The following is a 19,710-nucleotide window of genomic DNA, read 5'->3' as shown; positions in this document are numbered from 1 at the left end:
TTTTAGCCAAAGTAAACACATAGCCACTAGTAGGCTTTGCTTATCTGAATCAAAAATCCAGTTAGCATCACAATATCCTTTCAAAATAACAAGATAATCACAACATGACAAACCAAAATTAATTGTGCCTTTAAAGTATCTCAACAATTTAGAGATAGCATCTCAATGCTCAATACCATGATTATGAGTATATCTACTCAATCTACTAACAATATATGTAATATATATCAAGGCATATACAGTTTGTCAAAACATCAAGCTATTAATGATTTGTGCATATTTTTCTTGCAAAACACAATCACCGTGATTCTTAACCAAATATATTTTTGAATCATATGGTGTAAACATAGGCGGATAATCAAAGTGCTCATATCTTTTAAGCATCTTTCGAGCATAATATATCTGAGATAAAATAATGTAATAATTATCTCTAATAACCTTAATGTCCAACATGACATTCGCTTTACCTATGTCTTACCTATCAAAATTAGATGCAAGAAATCTTTTAACTTCATGCACAACATCAATGTTAGTTCACAAAATAAGTAAGTCATAAATATAAACAAATAATGACACGTTCATTATTGTAAAACTTGCTATGCATTTACTTGCATTATTAATCAAATATAAATTAAACAATATCACCTTGTCAAACTTTTCATGCCATTGTTTAGGAGCTTGTTTTAATCCATACCGGGGATTACTAGTCCCTTGGGCAGCTCCATATAAATCTCTTCATTGTTTAGAAAAATAACTTTGACATCCATTTGATGTCCAACAAGTTTATAAATATAAGCAATGGCAAATAACATTCTAATACATGCAATTTTAGTAACCGGAAAATAAGTATCAAATAATCAACATATGCATTTACTTGTAGCTTTTAGCTACCAAGTCTACCATATGCTTATCTATTGTATCATCCGGTTTAAGCTTATTCTTAACCACCTATTTATAACCAATTGATTTGGTCTTAGAAGGTAACTCAACGAGTTCCCAAACATGGTTAGACATAATTTATTCCAATTTATTATTTATAGCTTCTAACCAAAAAATGCATCAACTAGAGATTTAATTGTTTCATCATAACATGTCAGATCATCATCAATAATATAAACAATAAAATCATTACCGAGATTCCTTCCGTTCTAGCTCCTTTGCTTCTTCTCAATTCTTATACATCATCAACAATTTATTAGAAGCAACAGAAAATTTATGAAATAATTTTTCCTTATTTTTCAAAGGAAACACATGCTCAAGAAAAATAGCATTTTTAGATTCAATAATAGTATTTTAATCTAAAACATCACTTTTGATAATAAGGAATCTATAGCATGAACTATTACATCCAAAACCAATAAAATCACAATCATAGGTTTTTAAAACCAAGTTTCTACATTTTAAGTTTGAGTAACATAACATTTGCCAAACACCCCCACACTTCGAGGTACTCCAAACAATGCTTATAAATGTGACAAACAAAATAATGGCTTCCCCCCACACTTTGGTGAATAGCCCAAAAATGACAATCATAGCATTCATCATTTATTCCAATATTCTAATTTCTTTTCATTCCCTTAATGTAGCCAAGATTTACATGTATTAATCTATCATGCTAAATATTAATGGAATAAACCAAATAGTCATAATAAAATAGATTTTCATTAATAGCACACAAATGCTTTAAGAAATGACTTCCATGAGCTCATTTTTCTCTAAGTGTGATATGTCATTTACTCTTATTTCTTTTCTATCAATTGACAGTTTTTTAAAGCTATTTAAAAAATAGTAATCACCACTTGTGATTTTTAGACATGAGTCTTATAAATAGAAGTTGCATATTACAAGCTCTATCAAGATATTAAAAGAAAATCTTTTTAACTAAAGCTCCAATAAATATGCAAAGTATCATGCCCAACCAAATAATAATCAACTATTATTGGCTCATTGTCATAAATATGTTATTGGTATCATTCTTATGACATGATAAATTTCTCAAATACCAAATGAACCTTAATAAGAACATCAATAATCACATATATTTTATTTTGAATCATCATATCAGAGAAATTTGAAAGCTAAATGATATATATGAGGAATTACCAAATAACTTATAGTGTTTTTGCTAATATAGCATGTCATAGCTAACATAAATGCTAGATACTATTTCTTTTTTGAAATAGATGAATCAATAGAAGCCACCGCTTATCATATACAAATTCATGTAATTATAAAATTTTGCACCAGCTTTAATTCAATCAAGGAGGACCATCATAACTTCAAAAAAAAAAATTTTATTTAATAAATGAAATTGTATATTATGTCTTGAAAAAAATAAATCAAGATCTATGAATCATAATTTAAGAACTCACAGCGGAGCCAACTATTTTACCAATATCCTTCAAAATAGATTGTCGCCACTACACACCAATTAGGTGTCGTGAGAACCGATCAACTCAATACAAGCACCATATCTCATTTTCCTATCATATGCTTTCCTGCAAGAATCTTTAGCAATGTAGTATTCTCTGCACACAATTAGCAACGTTTATGTATTTTCTCCATCACAAAAATGAATAATCACTCACAGTTATTATTATTAATTTACATTGATGTTTTCTAGCCAAGCTTAGCACAACATAACAAAAAATGCTAAGTTTTAAAAAATCCATAAAAGGCTTAACTCTTTTTATTGTAAGAATAGTAACCCAACAACAAAAGATTATTTGACAATCAATGAATTGAGTTCAAATAATTGAAAACTCTTACAATCAAAATATTTTCATTTTCAACAACTACACAAGAAATTAAATTCTTTTTTTTTTGATAAATGAATACAAAATCTTTCCACTCAAATATTTGATTTCATCTTTCTCATATGCGAATTGCATACTACAAACTCTTATAGTATTTGCCTTCTTATAAGTTTAAATACTATTGTTATGATACTAATCAAAATATTTGTGCAACCATCATGATCAACCTTTAAGATTGTTGGAAATAATTTTGGATGGTGCACAAATTCTCATTGATATAAAATAATTATAATATGAATATTAACAATAAAATAAATAAAATACAATAGATGAAAATAGAGTATGGAAAGATCTCACAATGCTATAGAATCACGCAAGAGCGTTGTCCTTAAAGGTTGATTCGTGCCTCCCGGAGTGAATAACTCGATGCGATCGGATCATTTGACACGCAACCTCCCAGGATTAGACTATAGCGTCTACCTTCGTTAAGGACGCACTTCCAATAACGAAGAGTAATAGAACAACCCAAATCTTTTCTTGTAGAACAACAAATACATAATTGAAAACATAGAAATAATATATATATATATATATATATATATATATATATCAAATGCTCTTTTGTGTATGTTATATTGACAAGAAGGTTGGCTTAATATATAGAAATGAAGCTCACGTTTTCCTTCTTAAAGAGAATCTTTTAATATCCAAAGCCTTGAATGACTTCTGACCAAACGGTAAAAAATGCTTGGAAACCATAAAAAATCATTAGACCTTGTTAATGTCAAAGGTCAAAACTGTTGAACAATTAAAACCATGGAATTGTTAATGGCCAACGGCTAGAAACAATAAAAGTGAAAATCAATAGAAACAATAAAAGTGAAAATCAACGTATGGAGAAACTCAATGCCCTTAATCACCAAACGGTCACAAAAAATTATTTCTCAAAGAAGCCACTAGCAAATATCAAACAAAGAATAAAAGGGCTTATGGAAAAAGAAAACAAGAAAACAATTTGTTTGTAACACACATATATTACAACATGCCCCACCGTTTTCACCTCCAGACCACAAATAGGGCAAAGAGCATCTTCAATAACCCCATGCCTCTGCTGATTACCATGAGTAGGCAGAATGTCGTTACAGGCTTTCCACAAAAAGGCTTTCACTACTCCAAGACTCTTTATTTTCCGGATCTTCCTCCGGTCCTTTGCTACAAGCTCCATGTTAGAACAACTGCCTTTATCCCCCTCTTCAGTAATTTTTGCTAGGTGATAAGCACTTTTCACTGAGAACTCACCATTCATATACCTACCCACACCAACCAGTCACACTACTTGTTAGGGATAGACACACCCTTGACTCAATGGTTGTGCAAACTCCACAGAATAATAATGGAATGATAAATGCAATAGATCAACACACAGTATTTACGTGGTTCGGCAGTGGGCCTACATCTACGGAACTAACTCCGATCAATCCACTATAAACAACTTGTTACAGTGGTGTTTACTCAAGTTATGCAAAACTTGAGTTAATACAGGAGTAAAATAATACAGAGAGAAACAACCTCTGTTGAAACTAATATACACTCTCAGTGGTATATTAAAAACACTCTTTCTTAACTCTCTCTCTGGAGTATAACTGAAGCTCTCCTCTCTTGGCTTCTCTTCTTGTGTGTTGTTGTTGATCTTCCTCAATCATCAATCATCATTTGAGGCATAAGGCACCTTGGCTATTTATAGCCAAAGTTAGAACCATCTAGATGATAATCTTAGCCCCCAAGTTAGAACCTTCTAGATGAATGAACTTGGCCTCCAAGGTAGAACCATCTAGATGATGAAGACAAATTGAGAACCTTCTAGATGAATAGAGAATCATCTAGATACATCTTGAAGAAAACCTTCTAGATGGATGAAGAACCATCTAGATAAATCTTTGAAGAGAACCTTCTAGATGGATGGAGAACCATCTAAAATAATCTTTGTAAAGAATCTTCTAGATGGATGGAGAACCATCTAGATAAATCTTTGTAGGACTTGCTCCATTTTGTTTAATCAAAATCTTATCTTAAGTAGGGAAAAACCTTGTCGGCAACCAACACTACTGACGTGGACAAATAGCCATTGCACAAATGAGATCCGCCTCTTCTTTACCGAAAATTTCATAGACTAAGGTTTTATTCCACCACTTTGTATCAACATCTATTAGATTACTAACTTGATCTTCAGCTTGAAGCACTCTAATAGGAGACTGGATAGAGTATGTCAAGGGCAAAGGAATCCACCTATATATCCTTCAAGATTTTAATATCCTTACCATCCTCAACCCTCCAAATTAACCCATCTTGAAGAAGCTTCTTTGTAGCCCACACACTCCTCCAGGCATATGACGGCCTCCTACCCAGATTTGATGTAAGGAAAGTCTCATTCTAGAAATACTTCTCTTTGAAGATCTTTGCCACCAGAGAATCAGGATTTTGAATTAAACGCCATCCATGCTTTGCCAATAACGCCAAATTAAAGCATTATAAATCCCTGAAACTCATACCACCTTTCTCCTTTTCCCTCCCCATCTTTTCCCAACTCATCCACGCCATTTTTGCCTAATTTGAGTATTCCCAGCAGCTTCCTCGTCATTTTTTCTACATTTAAATATTCAAACTACTTTTTGCTTCCCTATGTTAAAATACACACCACTAGCTTCCTTTAATCATTCCCTATATCATTAAAAAATATATATATTTTTTAATTATATTGTATATATGAGAGGAGAGAGAATCGTAAGAGGAGAGAGGAAAGAGTAGAGACGAGAGAGAAACTTTTTTTTTTTTTTTTTTAAATAATCATAATGATTGCAATAGTGGAACCCTATACTTTGGGTTCCACTGTAGCGATCCTCATGGTTAAGGTTCGTTTAGGGAGTTTGTTGTGGGATTTTTTTTTCGATTTTTTGGTCATATTCCTTACACATAAGGAACAGACTCCCTTATAGAGAATCTGCTGGGAATGCTTTAACCCAATCAAAATTTAGACATCATGGAATTAATGTCCTTACTTAGTATTTTAGGCAAAAGAAATACACTCATAGTGTAAGTTGGAATAGCCTGAACCACCGCCTTTAGCATAACCTCTTTCCTAGCTTGAGATAAAAATCTCTCCTTTCATCCATTTATTTTTTCCCAAATTCTCTCTTTTATGCTAGTGAACACACTCACCTTTGACTTACCAATCAGAACAGGTAACCCTAAATACTTCTCATATCTTATAGTTGAAGTATTTAGGACTTACCAACACACAACAACAACAAAATTCACATTTATGTCATATACTTTTTCAAATCATAGACAAAAAAAAAACCTTCTAAAATATATTAACAAACAAAAATCCATAATTTTCTTAAAATTTTAAATCACATGGTTCAACAATGAGTACAGTTTCTAGATGATAAATTTGTTTATTTTAATTTTAATTTTAATTTATTTTTTAAGATTATAAGCTCATTCATGTGGATTAATAATTTCCCGTACCCATCACATGGATGGCAGCACACATTTTAGTGTTTATTTTTTAGGTTTTTAAATACATAACGAAAATATTGAAATTAATAATTTGTCTAAAATAGTGTTCCCTACAAGATCAACTTACCAGTTCCCATGGGGCCCACGAGATCTGCCCACCTGCAGCCGCTCCCCCACAAACGACAAACCACAAAAAACACAGCTCAAGCTCACCCCAGCCAGCCGAGCCAAAACAAACCTAACAAAACAAAACCCCCAACAAAAAAAAAAAAAAAAATTGTAAAATCCATTTCTATACTTGCCCCCATTTAGAAGGACAAAAATTTACTATAAAATTGGTTTATAGTTAATTCATACACATCAATCTAATAAAGTGACATGTGTCTCTTAGCATGTGAGAAACACATGTTATTACATATATATATTTTTTTTAATGGGAAATGGTAGTGATCTCTTAGTGTTTTTCGGGTCCTAGGTAGATATTATTTTCTAAAAACTAAGTGAAATAAATAAGGGACATTTTAAATAATAATAATAATAATAATAATAATATCCATGTAGGACCAGGAAAACATCAGGAGAATATCGAAATAGGATCCTCTCCAGTTCAAATGAACTGGATAATATCCAGTTACTTATAGTGGATATGTATTTTTATCTTTTCACTTTTTGAAGAGACAAAAATATCCATCCACTATAACTAACTGGATATTATTCAGTTCAAATGAAATGAAAATGATCATAATTCGAGAACATTAAGATATAGCACCTAGTATGTATAAAATTGATGTCATTTAGAATTACTAAACAAAAACAAAGGTCTCTATACCGAACTTTCATCCAAAGTTTGTATAAAATCATCAAATACCATATCAACACCAATCATATATATTCATACTATAATACGTGTTACTCACAATAAATTTCGGAGGAGGTGGCTTTGGCCTTGGAGGTGGTTCAGCCACCCCCCTTGAAGCATATCTGGGTCATGGTCATTGGGGGTGGTCAACCAGTCCAAAATGGCCAAAAAAAACAAAAACAAAAACAACAATTTGAGGTGGTGGTCAAGACACTCCAATTGGCCAAATGAGGGGTGGCTCCTCTAGCTAGCCTAGGGCAATTCAACCACTTCCTATTTTACTATTTTGGGTAGTTCAACTAGCTTTTTCGATACATATATTAATATAGGTAACATGTGTTATAATATGATTGGTATTGAGGTAACTTATGACAATTTTCATAAAAAAGATTGGACGGAGGTTTAGTGCAATAACCTATTCTTTTTTTCTTACTAAAGTGAGTTCTAAGCAAATTTTTATGCCATAAAAAAACATAATGTATAATTATAAGGATTGATTTTACATTAATTTTTTTTATATAAATTATAATATATTAGATAAAAATTAAAAAAAAATAAAAAAATAAAAAACAAACAAAAGAAGGTAATTGTCTTGTAATGAGATAGGGTGCAATACTTAAAGAAATTGCATGTGCTATATAGCATTGGCCATTGGGGTTGCATTTTGGCAGTTCATTAAAAAGGAATGATTCATATTAAAGTTATTACACCTTATACAATACCCTATACATTGTGCCATATATATTTTAGTGGTTTCATAACAAAGCAATAAATATACAACATAACAAGTGACATGCTAGTAATAATCAAAAGTATCTTTACTTAGAAACACAAAAAGTTGGAATAAGATCCTCTCAATTTCATTTGAAATAAAGAATATTCATTTAGTACAAAATAAGGGGTAATGATTTGAACACAAAAGTGTTCGCCATTCAAACTTCTAGGCAAAAAGTGCGATTTTTCAAATTACATGCAATGTATTACGTTTTTCTTTTTTTAAAATGTATGATTTTAAAGTTAATTTATTATTTTATTAAACGCTAAATTACATATTTTGAAACTGCAAAAAACAAACAAGCTCTAGAACAATAAAATTAACCAAAGCTCAAAATACTATCAAATATGTTCCAAAAATTGATAAGCCATTTTAATTAAAAAAATTTATCTTATTAGCGAGATAATAATAATTGTAAAATTAATAAAAATGATGTATTAAATTCATAATAATTTTAATTAGAAATGATGCAAGAAATTACTATAACCGGTTGCGCCGGTTACAAAGGTATGACCGTACGGCACATGGCAGTACGTTTCCCCATGGCAGTTGGTAAGCATTTAATGTGCTGCTTCTTCTCTCCTCAAAAGCTGTGCATTTTTTTTCACTACCCGCATTCAAACCGGAGCGCGCATACAAAAAAAAAAAAACCTTCCGATATTCTTCCTCCATCCCCGAAATCCGATTTCTCGCCACCGAAAACCTCTGGTCCTGTGGCTTCAGCGGCTCTAATCGGTTGCATTTCGGATCAACTGCTAATTCCAAGCGAAGCTCCTACTGCGCTGTCGGAGTAATTCACGGTTTTCTTTTGATTTCGATGGTATTGTGAACTCAGTGAGTGGTAATTGTCAATCTGATTTTTTCGATTGTTCAATGTTGAATTTTTGTGTGATTTCCTGTGCTTATTGGTTTCGATTAGTTGTGGATTTCAGGTATTGATGTTCTTTTGCATTGAGAGTGTGTTTGGTTTTACTTTTCAATTTTTTTTTTTTTTTTTTTGGGATTGATTTAGTAGAATAATTAGTGTTTTTTTGAACAATTTTTTTTAGAGTGATTGGGTAAAGTACTTTGAAGGAATGAGAGCAAAAAAATTTGTGCATTAATTCTTTTCGTTTTCCGAAGCTCACTATGAATGAACAATTTTGGAACCTAAAAAAATGAAAAATTTTGATTTCTTTGGTTTTCCTTCACTTTCTCAGGAATCAAACGGTGTCTAAGAGTGTCTTGAGCTTTGATTAATTAAATTGGAATCTTTGATTTTATTTTTGCAGGTGTGGTGGTGGTGGTGGTGGTGGTGGTGATGTCACTCTGAATTTAAAAGAAGCATAAGAAAATAGTGAGATGAATGAACTGTGGGTTCATTCATTGATTGTGATCAATCTGAGTCCGTGAAAGGATATATTGGATACTTTCTTCGTGGCTTATCCGCATTTAACACGTCCCTCAAGAATACGTGTCAGACTTTATGAACTCAGTTTCTCAGGTCCCCTTCTCTCTCTCTCTCATAATATTTCTCGAATTTTAATGACATGCACTTTAATTTTTCGGTTTTGTTTATGCTTCAGGGATGGCTATTGGAGCTGGGAAATTTTTGGTTTTGTTCTGCAAATTAGTTTGAGAAGTTAGATTTTTGTACTAGTAGCAAAACCCAGAGAGAAGGAAGATCTTAATTTGAAAGCAGTGGGGTTTTTTTTGTTGCAATCCGACCTGTTTTGGGTCCTTGCAATTTTGGGTATTGGGTAGTGGGATTGAAGTTTTATGTGTAGCTTTTTTGTCTGGTAATTGGGTTCGTCTGGGTTCTGCTTTTTGATAAAGAAAAAAGAGTGGTCTATTGCGTCAAGATGCTGGAGCCAGAGCTTTGTTCTTCTCGGGTTCTTTCACCTTTTCGAGAGGAAAGTGGGGATGAGGAACTTTCCGTGCTTCCCAGGCACACCAAAGTCATTGTTACTGGAAACAACAGAACGAAGTCTGTATTGGTGGGCTTGCAAGGCGTGGTCAAGAAGGCTGTCGGCCTCGGAGGTTGGCATTGGCTGGTATTTGCCTTATTCCTTTTGTTTCAATTCATTGTTTAATCACTCATCACATGAATCTTCTTGGCTTATTCTCTCTGTATAATTTGTTTATTGCAATTAAATTATCTCTTAGTGTCCAAGAATCACACGGCATGGATGAGAATTTTATTCTGGTCACTTAATCGTTAATGTGTTTGTGATTCAATGTGTGTCATTTTAATATGGGAATTAGTTGCCTAATATAGCCCCCCTTATACTTTAATATGATTGGTTGTTTTTAATTGCCGTATTAAGGTAGGGCTTCACATGCCGAACATATTTAAAGGGGTTTTAAATTTTAATTTATAAATATACGAGAAAATAACCAATTTTTGAAAAAAGATTTGTCTTTTCTTTAGCCGCAATGGTTGGAAAAAGTTCTTCCCTGACGGAGTCCACCATGCCTGACAAAGTAAGTTACTTTTCATAGTTTATAGGTATAAATTATAAAGTTTGGATATTGTAACAAAGAGTTTCACTTTTACCAAAAGAAAAGAAAATATTCGAAAGGTTTACTCATGCGTATGGGCGTGTTATATCTTGAGGGTTGGTGCTTGTTAATAATTGAGAAGAAAAAAAATTAGAAGAATTTAATTTGTAGTATTTTTATTTGATGGGCATCTATCTTTATGACTATAATTGATTTTTGGTTTGCTCTTATTTGTTGATTTGCTCCCTATTTATACTCTTTATTGTTTTATTGGGTTTTTATTCTCTTCTGTACTCCGTGAACAAAGTAATTTCAAGGTTGCATATTTTAACTGGCAATCTTTTGACATTCAAGGTTCTGAAAAATGGGGTTGAAGTAAAGTTGCAAAGGAATGCATTGAGTGTGCTGGAACATCCTACAGGGCATGAAGAAGATGATGATCATGATTATGATATTTCTAGCAGTAGCTCTGACGTTGGTGAAAAGGATAATGATTTCTGTAAGTTACGCCATGTCTGATTTGCTGATGCTCTGTTATAGTTCCTGCATATCATTCTTACTAGGAAAGACAGCTTTATTGAAGTTGTTTTGACCCAAAGGGGTAACTCAATTGGTTGGGGACTACGCCTCATCCAGCAGAGGTTTTGATATCTCCTTCCCCTCCCCTTTGGGGTCAGAAATTACTTATAAAAAAAATAGGGAAGGCAAAGAAAGAATTGTTGCATATCATATTCAATTTAGGGTTGGGTTGAAATCTCCCTTTTAATATCGTTATTGTTCCCTTGAGCAGCTACCAGTATTGAGTTCCACAAACTTAGCAAGCCAAGAGTTCGGACAAAGCCATGGGTTCCGTCTGCATCGACAAAGTCAACAAATCGTGGCATTTACAGAGAAGTTCAATCCATCCATGCACCTCAATCGGTAATAATTTTTCAAAATTAAGAGATTCATGAAGCTTGGTTCCGTGTTGGTGTGTGGCTGGCATCTAAGTTTCAAATCTGAAATGCGGATAAAAACAATATTATGCTGATTGTTTAACTCGCTTGAATTCATCCTTAGTGATCTTAGATGCAGAATTACTTGATAATACTTTGTCCTCTCTCAGGCAGTAGAGCAAAATATATCTTCTGATGTTGCAATTCTTTATAGCACTTAGCAGGGGTGTGTACGTGTGTGTGGGTATAAGGAGTTCGATATTTATTATTATATATTTTCTGCATATGACATGCAGAACATGTGCACACAATTCATGAATCAGCAGATAATATAAATATTTTTGCTATACTAATGTCTTTCTTAATCTCTTGTGCGCTAAATCAGAGGTTGAACTTAGCCAAATTAGGTTCAGACTCATTGTGGAGATATTGCAGACACTTCAACCTTGTAAGTCATGCCTCCTTATGGACTCAGATGTGTTTTCCTGCAGATTTTGTTAATTTTTACTTAATTTAGAATTTATACTGTAGATGAGCAGCAATTTTAATCCATCAAGGGAACATTTGCTTAACGCGGTGCAGCGGCACTTTACGTTGCAGGTCTCTCTCTCTTTCTCCCTTATAAATGAAACGCATGCACGCATATGCATAAACCTGATGTCATTTTCCGATGCAGCTTGAAGTGGACGAGGCACAAGTGATCAATGAATTTGTCCAGGCTGCCAAGAGACGGAGGTCAGCCGACAAACCTATAGGACGGCGACTCTGAAACTTCAGTGTTTGTATGATAATATACATATTAAGTTTTTAACCCTAACCTTTAGATCAGATCTAATTAGTAAACTGATATGGGAGTGGTGGTTGGCCAACCATATTCAATCTCTCCTGGATTCTAACCCTGTAATATTGGTATTATTATATCCTTAATCTCTCATATTAGATGTCTCATTATCAGATGTTATATTTGAAGAGCCAGTGATTGACATGAGACATGATGGTATTGGTGAAAGGCATAGAGTTGAAATCAGGGTGGTCTAATGTCAATTATTTGATTATTTAAAGTTCGGAATAGGATCCTCTATTCCAAGAGGATCATGTAGAGGACTAGATTGGATGGGACTAAACCATTCTTGACAAAAGCCAACAAGTAAGTTCTAGGGAATAGAGATCTCCAATTTTATGTCCAAATTGTTAGTAAATTAGACAGCAAATATGAGAAAGCTAACATGGGGCCTATCTATCCAATCTAATTCTGGGTTGCCCGGTCACCTGCATAGATAAGTGGGCTTTATAAAGATTTTCATATATTTGTTTAAATTGTTAGCGAAATTGTTGGGAATCTGAATCCGGTTTTAGCAGTAGATTTGCTAATCTTAAAACTTTTTGGTGATAGTTTGGTAACCCACCTATCTATGCAGAAGCTAAAAACAAACTTATGGGTCCGATGCAAATCAATTCATGAATTGACACAAGTAAACTGTGGTTCATTCTTATCCAAGAAAGACTAGGGCTCATTGAATGTGGGGTTTTGGGGGGATATTATTTTTAGGTAACCACCCCCCTCAATTATATATATGATAATGTTGGTAGATGGGTCAGGCTGAGGCTGGCATTTGGTGTGATTGGGATATGTGCATCGATTGTGAAGTGGACGTGTGGAGGTGATCTGAGTGGTTTAAGGTAATTCCCCACCCCAATATCCATACCTTTTCTTTCTGCATTGCTTGCTCCTATGGGTGTCTCCAATTTCAGGGAAAAGGGCATGAACAGGCCAATGGATGCCTAGCCCTTTTTAGCTCAGAATTATGGTGGTGCTGTGTTACTTAGCCATTGTTGTCCACGGCAAAGATTTTGTGCGACTCTGTCGTTGTCCTCTTTTAGATTTCGTGAACTAGTTGTTTGTCTTGTTGCATGATTAGACGTAGGCCGAAAGCATCCTCGTACCGTGCAATTGTGCTCTATTTGATCATCGAAACAAACAAGAGAACAATACAAAGGAATCAATACAGAAAATAATAGAGAAAAGTTTGTATAGTTGGTATCGAAGTCCGGGATCAAATGGGTTGTGGTTTATGTTCGTGAAATGGCGATGTATAAGCTAAATTAAAATGTTTTAATATTATGTATGGTATAGTGTTAAGTTTTTTAATACTAATAGATAAGTAGAGCCGTCAAAAAGAAAAATTGCAACTATTGAGTCAGTGTTAATAGAGTGGGTCATCATGAACATTAACTGCAATGCATAGTAGTATGTTATGATTTTAAGTGTTTCACATGGGTTAATTGCAATCTTTAATATGTGTAAATAAACTTTTGAATGCCATTCCCTTTCAAGGGTGAGTTGTACTTGAGGTTTGTATTAAATTCTATGACTTTTTTTTTTTTGTGGATTTGGTCGTTCTAGAATCTAGGAGTCTAAGAGATGCACTGCGACTTATAAGGATCAATTGCTGATAGGGGTACTACAACTTTTACTATAACTTATTTATAAACGTGACAGTTCATTAACAAGTCGATTATTTTACTTGATCATTTCACCAATTATAATTTGTCACATCTAGTTGTAAAAAAACATAAAAAAAATAAATAATAAATAAAATTATAGTAAAAATTGTATTACCCGAACAATTTGACTCTTAAGGCCTCATGAGCTAATGCAACCAAAATGGGTACGGTTCACTTCTGGGGCCCAGTTGACTCAATATGATTCTCAGTCCACAGCAGTTGGTGAAGGTTTCGGCCCATTACCCGCTTTGTTAAGCCCATCTTGGTGCTGGGTCGGACCCTCCCACTTAAATTGGTGTCAATAAATGAAAATGGGTCAAAATCATCTTTGTTGTTTTACTATTTTTCTTACGTCAACATTTTATGCTATAACATTTGTTATATTCTTATATTTGTTAAAAATAAATGCTAAATTAATAAATTTTTAATTAATTGATCTTAAAAATGCCAATTAAAATTTACAAAACTGTAATGATAAACTATCCTATGTAGTGCTATAAATGAATTGAGTTGTTCATAAATAATTCGAGCTTGACTTTTATAAACTTGACTCGAGTTCGGCTCTATTATTAAATAGCTTGAGCATGAACAAAAATCTAGACTCATTTAATAAATTATTTGTAATCGTATGAACTTAGCTTGATTTGTATAAACTCGTATAATTTTTATTTTTATTATTTTAAACTTTATAATGAGAACATATTAGGTATTTTAAAAAATACAATAAAAGGGATGCTATTCCTAATGTGAAAGATATAGTTTAAATCTTTTGTGATTGTGAGTCTTGACATATGTATGTATGGGAGGCTTGCCAAATTCTTGGCCGATCAACGACAACAACGAAGGCTTCCTCAAAATAATAATAATCGTTGAAATGACAATCGGAGGAATGAACACAAACCTAACCGAGACAAAGATCGACATCACCAACACCGTGAGAGTTTATGAAACTAAAATCTTTAATTTTTCATCCTAGCAAATGGAGGCCAAAAAGCCGTAGTGCCCATTAAAACAAGCAAGAGATTGAGCTGCGCAAAAGTCGTTGTTTGTTCGTCGGTGCAATGGGTTTTGCGCTAGTGCACTCGCTTATTCTTTACACAAGTTTCCATCTAACGATTTTTGCTGGACAAGTTTCAATGAAGTGGTGTTGACCTTGCAATAGCTCTCTACCTATATTGCTATCGGTCTTTATCAGATTCTGAGCACAGAACATAATTGGAGAAATCCGAACTATCGCAGATGGATTTGAAAAAAATATAAAAATAAAATTAGTTAATTGAACAATTTTTAGATAATGTCAAATTTATTAAAATAAATAATTAAATTACTCAAAAGTCAAATCGGTATTGGAAATAAAATTAAACAAAACAAATTAAAACATTTAATAATGGACTTAACTAAGTCCAATCCTACGAGACCAAAATATTATAATCCCTATTTATTTTACTATTTTCCTTGTCCTTTTTTCCGGTGCGCACGAAACCTCCTCTCTCTCTCGTTCGCTCTCTCTCTAAAAGAAGAGCCAAAAGTCTCTTTTTTCGGCACCATCTTCCACCGCTTCCAACATTGCTCAACAAGCTGCCTCCCACCGATTCCTTGAATCCCAATTCCAATTCCCTTTCGCAAAGGTAAAGATTTTCCACTCTCACTTTTTCCGCCGAATGGGTCTCTCAAAGGAACCGAATTCATGACTCTATTCAATCGCCTTTTTGCTGGAATCTATCCCGCGTTTGTTGAGATTCTGTAGTCGAAGCTTTGGATTTTGATTGTGATTTTTGGGGTTTTTATTTTATCTTGTTTTGTTTTGTTTTGCTTTGCTTTTCCAGTCGGTTGCCTTGCTGTTTGTATTCGTGTTCAGTAGCTATATTTGAATTTCTTCATTATTTGTTTAGGGTTTATCACTTTGGATCATTGTTCGTATACCGAAAGTCTGTTTTTTTTCCATGTGTTTTTATGTATGTATGTGTGAGTTTGAGCGTGGTGATGGTTTAGGAATTGTTGAAAAGATTATTGGATCATGTAGTTGTTTGGGATTCTTGTGATTGAATTCATAGGATTGGTAAGGCTGAGAAAGTTCGTAATTTTGTTTCGACAAACTCGGATGACGGTGTTGGAAGAGGCAGTAATATTGGACTGCAGCAGTTGAGCTGAATGAGGGGGTGGTAATATAGATGATGGATAGGGTTAATAAATACTTGATCTTTTTTAATGTTCTATGCTAAATAATGTGTTTGTTGGTGTTTTTTTGTTCTCCTTCTTAGTAAATTGAAGTAGGAGAGAAGCGGAACCATTAAGCATGGTGGTCTATCAAATACGTAAGCTATTCTGGTAGTTAGAGTAATGCTTTTGAGGTTGACTTTTAAGCTATGAAGTACTTGTTAGTAGGAATAGATTATAGGTGTAGGGTTTTGGTGCTGATGGTGGCATTGCTATATATATATATTTATATTTTTTTTTTTCAGAAATAGGGCCCTGATCATTCTTCATTTCGCTTTCTGATTCATTTAGCTGGGATTGTCCTTATGTTGTGTATCCCTTTTCTATGGTATGAAACTGGCTGTTTTTATGCCTTTTAATCTTTACTTAGTCTCCAATAATAAATGCCTCCTTACTGATGCTTTTTCATTTTTGTTTCCCCATGAGCTTGTGTTACACGCAATTTTTAAGTTTGTCTTCTACAAGTGCATGCGTTATATTGAAGATTCTATAGCTGTATAAATTTAGCAGTTATAATTGGTTGTCTCTTACCTAATAGAGTTTGTCATTTTTCAGTGCTAAAGAAGGGGGATATGCTGCAACAAATGGAAAATACTGATGGTTTTTGGTTGGAGTCAAGATAAATTAAAAGAAATGGGAGGCTGCTGCTGTTGTTCCTCCAAAAGTGCTGAACTGAACGCTACACCTGCATATTATTATGTCAGTATAATCTTTTCTTAGGAATTCTCTTCCTCTCTCCACTTTGCTCATGTTTTCGAGTCTAGAACAAAATGTTGTCTTTATGTTACATACGTGATTCTATGGAATATGGTTTATTGTGGCACTGCTGTAGGACAGTATCTGTCTTTTCTTCCCAAGTTTGACATTAGCAATATATATTAATCTTGTTTTACTTGTGGATATTTCTTTTCTGAGATATATGAATTAACTCAAATCTTCAGCTACAAGCTACCAGTGAAGAAAATAAAAACCCCTTAAATCCTCAGTTACAATCTCATTGACTTTGGTTGCAGTGGAAGATTACAAAAGTATATTTTATAAAAGCCCAACCTTGAAGCTTTGTGTAGGACTCGATACAGTCGATTCCTTGGAGAACTAGTCTTTTCCTAATCACTAAAAGTCACACTAAAATATTTTATCACATCACCTATAAAGTACATATCAAATTTGTTGGAGGGACACCTGGTGGTAACATCAGTTAACGTAACACTGTAATAATCTCCATGAAACTTTGTGGATGGCCCCTGAGAACAGATAGTTTGTCATGGGAGAATTAGCTCTTCTATGCAGTACTTGACATTGCTGCTTGATTATTAAGAAATGTTTGCATGCTCATATATTGCTGCTGTTTGCTGCATCATGACCCTCATGGCCTATATTTTTGGTCTCTCTAAGTTAACTTTTTCTGCAGTTCCCAAGAGCTTCAGAAGAGCATGTACCCCTATCATCTGACCATGGAGGTGCCCCTGTTCTCTCTGCAGGGCTCCTGGTTGATACAAATCTGGATACGTCAATTCCTGACACTTATAGACCACCTCCGGCACCTATGCCATATGATGTGGTTTTAGGGCGTCCTCAAACACCTCCTGTGGCTCAAGAAATTTGCAGCAACAAGAGTGACGCGGCAGCACAAACAACAAATTCTGATTCTGTTCAAGAAACAATAGGTGGCAACTCTCAAGAAAATTTGGTTAAGTGTGAAGATCTCAAGGAATCGGAAAGCAAAGCGGAAACCAATTTTGAGCTTGACTTAGAAAAAGAGTCAGAAGTTGAACTTTCAAAGTCAGTGAAACCCGTAATTTCTGCAACAGAGGAAGATGATGGTTGTCCCATTTGTTTGGAAGGTGATATCCTTGTTGTGCACGTAGCTGCGACTTTGGCTATTTTGTTTGTGCTCTTTTGTTCTGCTAGTGATGGTGTGATGTTCAGATCATTGTGTTTGGAATAGAAAATTTACGTATAATTATTTTTCTCTTCTTCCCTACAGAGTACGACACAGAAAATCCAAAAATGACCACAAAGTGCGATCATCATTTTCACCTTGCATGTATTCTTGAGTGGATGGAAAGAAGCGACACTTGTCCTGTGTGTGATAAGGTCTGCCAAAATCAAAATTTTCATTTATTTTGTGATTGGATGGAATGAGATATCCGTTACCATGTTCGATACTGAGAGGGCTTTGTTTTTCTTATGATGCAGGAGATGATTTTCAATCCTCCTATTGATTAGCAGCAATCAGAAACTCAGCTTAACTCCTCCTCTGCAAAGGTTACATAGCCATAAGAGTTTTTGGTTTTTCCCCATCTCTCTCTCTCTCTCTCTCTCTCTCTCTCTCTCTCTCGCTCTCTCTCTCTCTCCATTGTTAAGTGGCAGCCACAGATTGGCTGTGGTTTGGTTGTTTTGGTTCTGAATGAGTCGTGCCCATTTCAAAAGCATAGCGTCTTTGTGCATTCATTTACTTTTAAAATGTAGAAAAAAAGAATGAAAAGAGAAGGAAAGTAAATATAGTTTGGCATGATTGAATCACCGAGTCCATTATCCCTTCTTTCTTTTTTATTTTATTATTATTATTTTTTTTTTATGAATTTTTATAAGCAACATATTTGCCTGAGTTGCGTAGTAAATGAAGGGATTACCATACTGGTTACTTTAATTGTCTAAAGAGAGATTCGGAATAGAGCTTGCTTAGGTGAACTACTCTCTGTCCGTCTCCCCGTGATATAGCTTTTCTGCGGGTCCTGCATTATTTGATCCTGTTACTGGGTTGTTTCTAGTGTAAATTAATCTATGTAATGGAAGTAGAGAAATATAAAACGCATAGACATGCTTGATGTCAGATTATTCATGTATATATATAGTTTGATTTTGACATTCGAAGTTTGAACGAATTGGTCAATTAACGGATTTGCACAAAACATTTTGAAAGGTTCTCTTTTGTTAGACTTTTCACGTGGAGCATCTGAGAGAGGTGCTTTCACAATTGAATTGGAAATGCTGCTATGTTTCATAAGCTGGCTTATGTTTGGGACTCTTCCCTGACAGGTTACTGATTGTATTTGGCATGTAACTCAAAATGCATACTTTGCATTCATAGTCTGCATGCATACTCTTTTGAAGCAAGAACGACTCCTTCAGTTAATATTATCCTGGAACCGTGTGGCCTTTCAATCCTTCAACTCAACGGAGTAAGATCTTCTCCATTTCAAGTGCAACGGAGATGATCTATTTCAAGGTTCAGATTTTGTTTTATTGCCTCTAATGTTGTAGGTTGTGTAGTGCCATGTGATCAAACTATGTGGTACCATATACACCATTACATTAGCAAAATTTAGTCTGAGCCATAAAATGGATCCGTACATTTGCATTTGGTTTGTGTTAAGGATACTACATAATGTCATGAGCTAACTTGAGTTAACATTACTTTTCCCAAAAAAATAACCTGGTGAGTATATTGCAAATAGGGAAAGAGTCGGTGCAAAGTCTTGAGGATTTCTTGTGCTGGTCTAATACTTTCTTTCATCGTGGAGGGCATGTTCCAAGTGGGGCTACCACAGCTTTGATTTTTTGGTGCCTCGGGTAGGCTTACCCCAACTAGACATGAACCAACTCATAAATTTATGGGTTTCTAGGCCACTTGGAAGGGAAGTCAAAAAAGTGGGTGCA

At 34.2% G+C, this 19,710-nt stretch overlaps 2 protein-coding genes across 5 annotated transcripts; both read left to right on the top strand.

Moving 5' to 3' along the window:
- Positions 1–8,528: 8,528 nt before the first annotated feature.
- Positions 8,529–12,273, top strand: LOC132176468 (uncharacterized). 3 transcript variants are annotated; one of them, XM_059588692.1, is made up of 8 exons: positions 8,529–8,729; positions 9,181–9,392; positions 9,475–9,942; positions 10,745–10,889; positions 11,181–11,311; positions 11,711–11,773; positions 11,857–11,925; positions 12,002–12,273. In XM_059588692.1, the coding sequence occupies exons 3-8, from the start codon at positions 9,751–9,753 to the stop codon at positions 12,092–12,094; spliced, it is 693 nt and encodes a 230-aa protein (XP_059444675.1). In that variant the 5' UTR covers positions 8,529–8,729; positions 9,181–9,392; positions 9,475–9,750; the 3' UTR covers positions 12,095–12,273. The 3 variants fall into 3 exon arrangements, with proteins under 3 accessions (XP_059444675.1, XP_059444672.1, XP_059444674.1); XM_059588689.1 differs by having other exon boundaries at positions 8,529–8,743; XM_059588691.1 differs by having other exon boundaries at positions 8,529–8,750.
- A 3,038-nt stretch (positions 12,274–15,311) lies between these two features.
- On the top strand, positions 15,312–18,918 carry LOC132176676 (probable E3 ubiquitin-protein ligase RHB1A). Of its 2 annotated transcripts, none has more exons than XM_059588948.1 (5): positions 15,312–15,458; positions 16,603–16,746; positions 17,459–17,891; positions 18,035–18,144; positions 18,247–18,918. In XM_059588948.1, exons 2-5 carry the CDS (start codon positions 16,645–16,647, stop codon positions 18,274–18,276), a joined length of 675 nt encoding a protein of 224 aa, XP_059444931.1. In that variant the 5' UTR covers positions 15,312–15,458; positions 16,603–16,644; the 3' UTR covers positions 18,277–18,918. The 2 variants fall into 2 exon arrangements, with proteins under 2 accessions (XP_059444931.1, XP_059444932.1); XM_059588949.1 differs by lacking the exon at positions 15,312–15,458 and adding an exon at positions 16,088–16,145.
- The last annotated feature ends 792 nt before the right edge of the window (positions 18,919–19,710 follow it).

Source organism: Corylus avellana, chromosome ca3, assembly GCF_901000735.1.
Source record: "Corylus avellana chromosome ca3, CavTom2PMs-1.0".
In the NCBI taxonomy this organism is placed as follows: domain Eukaryota; kingdom Viridiplantae; phylum Streptophyta; class Magnoliopsida; order Fagales; family Betulaceae; genus Corylus; species Corylus avellana.
Note: the sequence above shows the minus strand (reverse complement) of the source record. Positions and strands in the feature narration are given on the sequence as shown.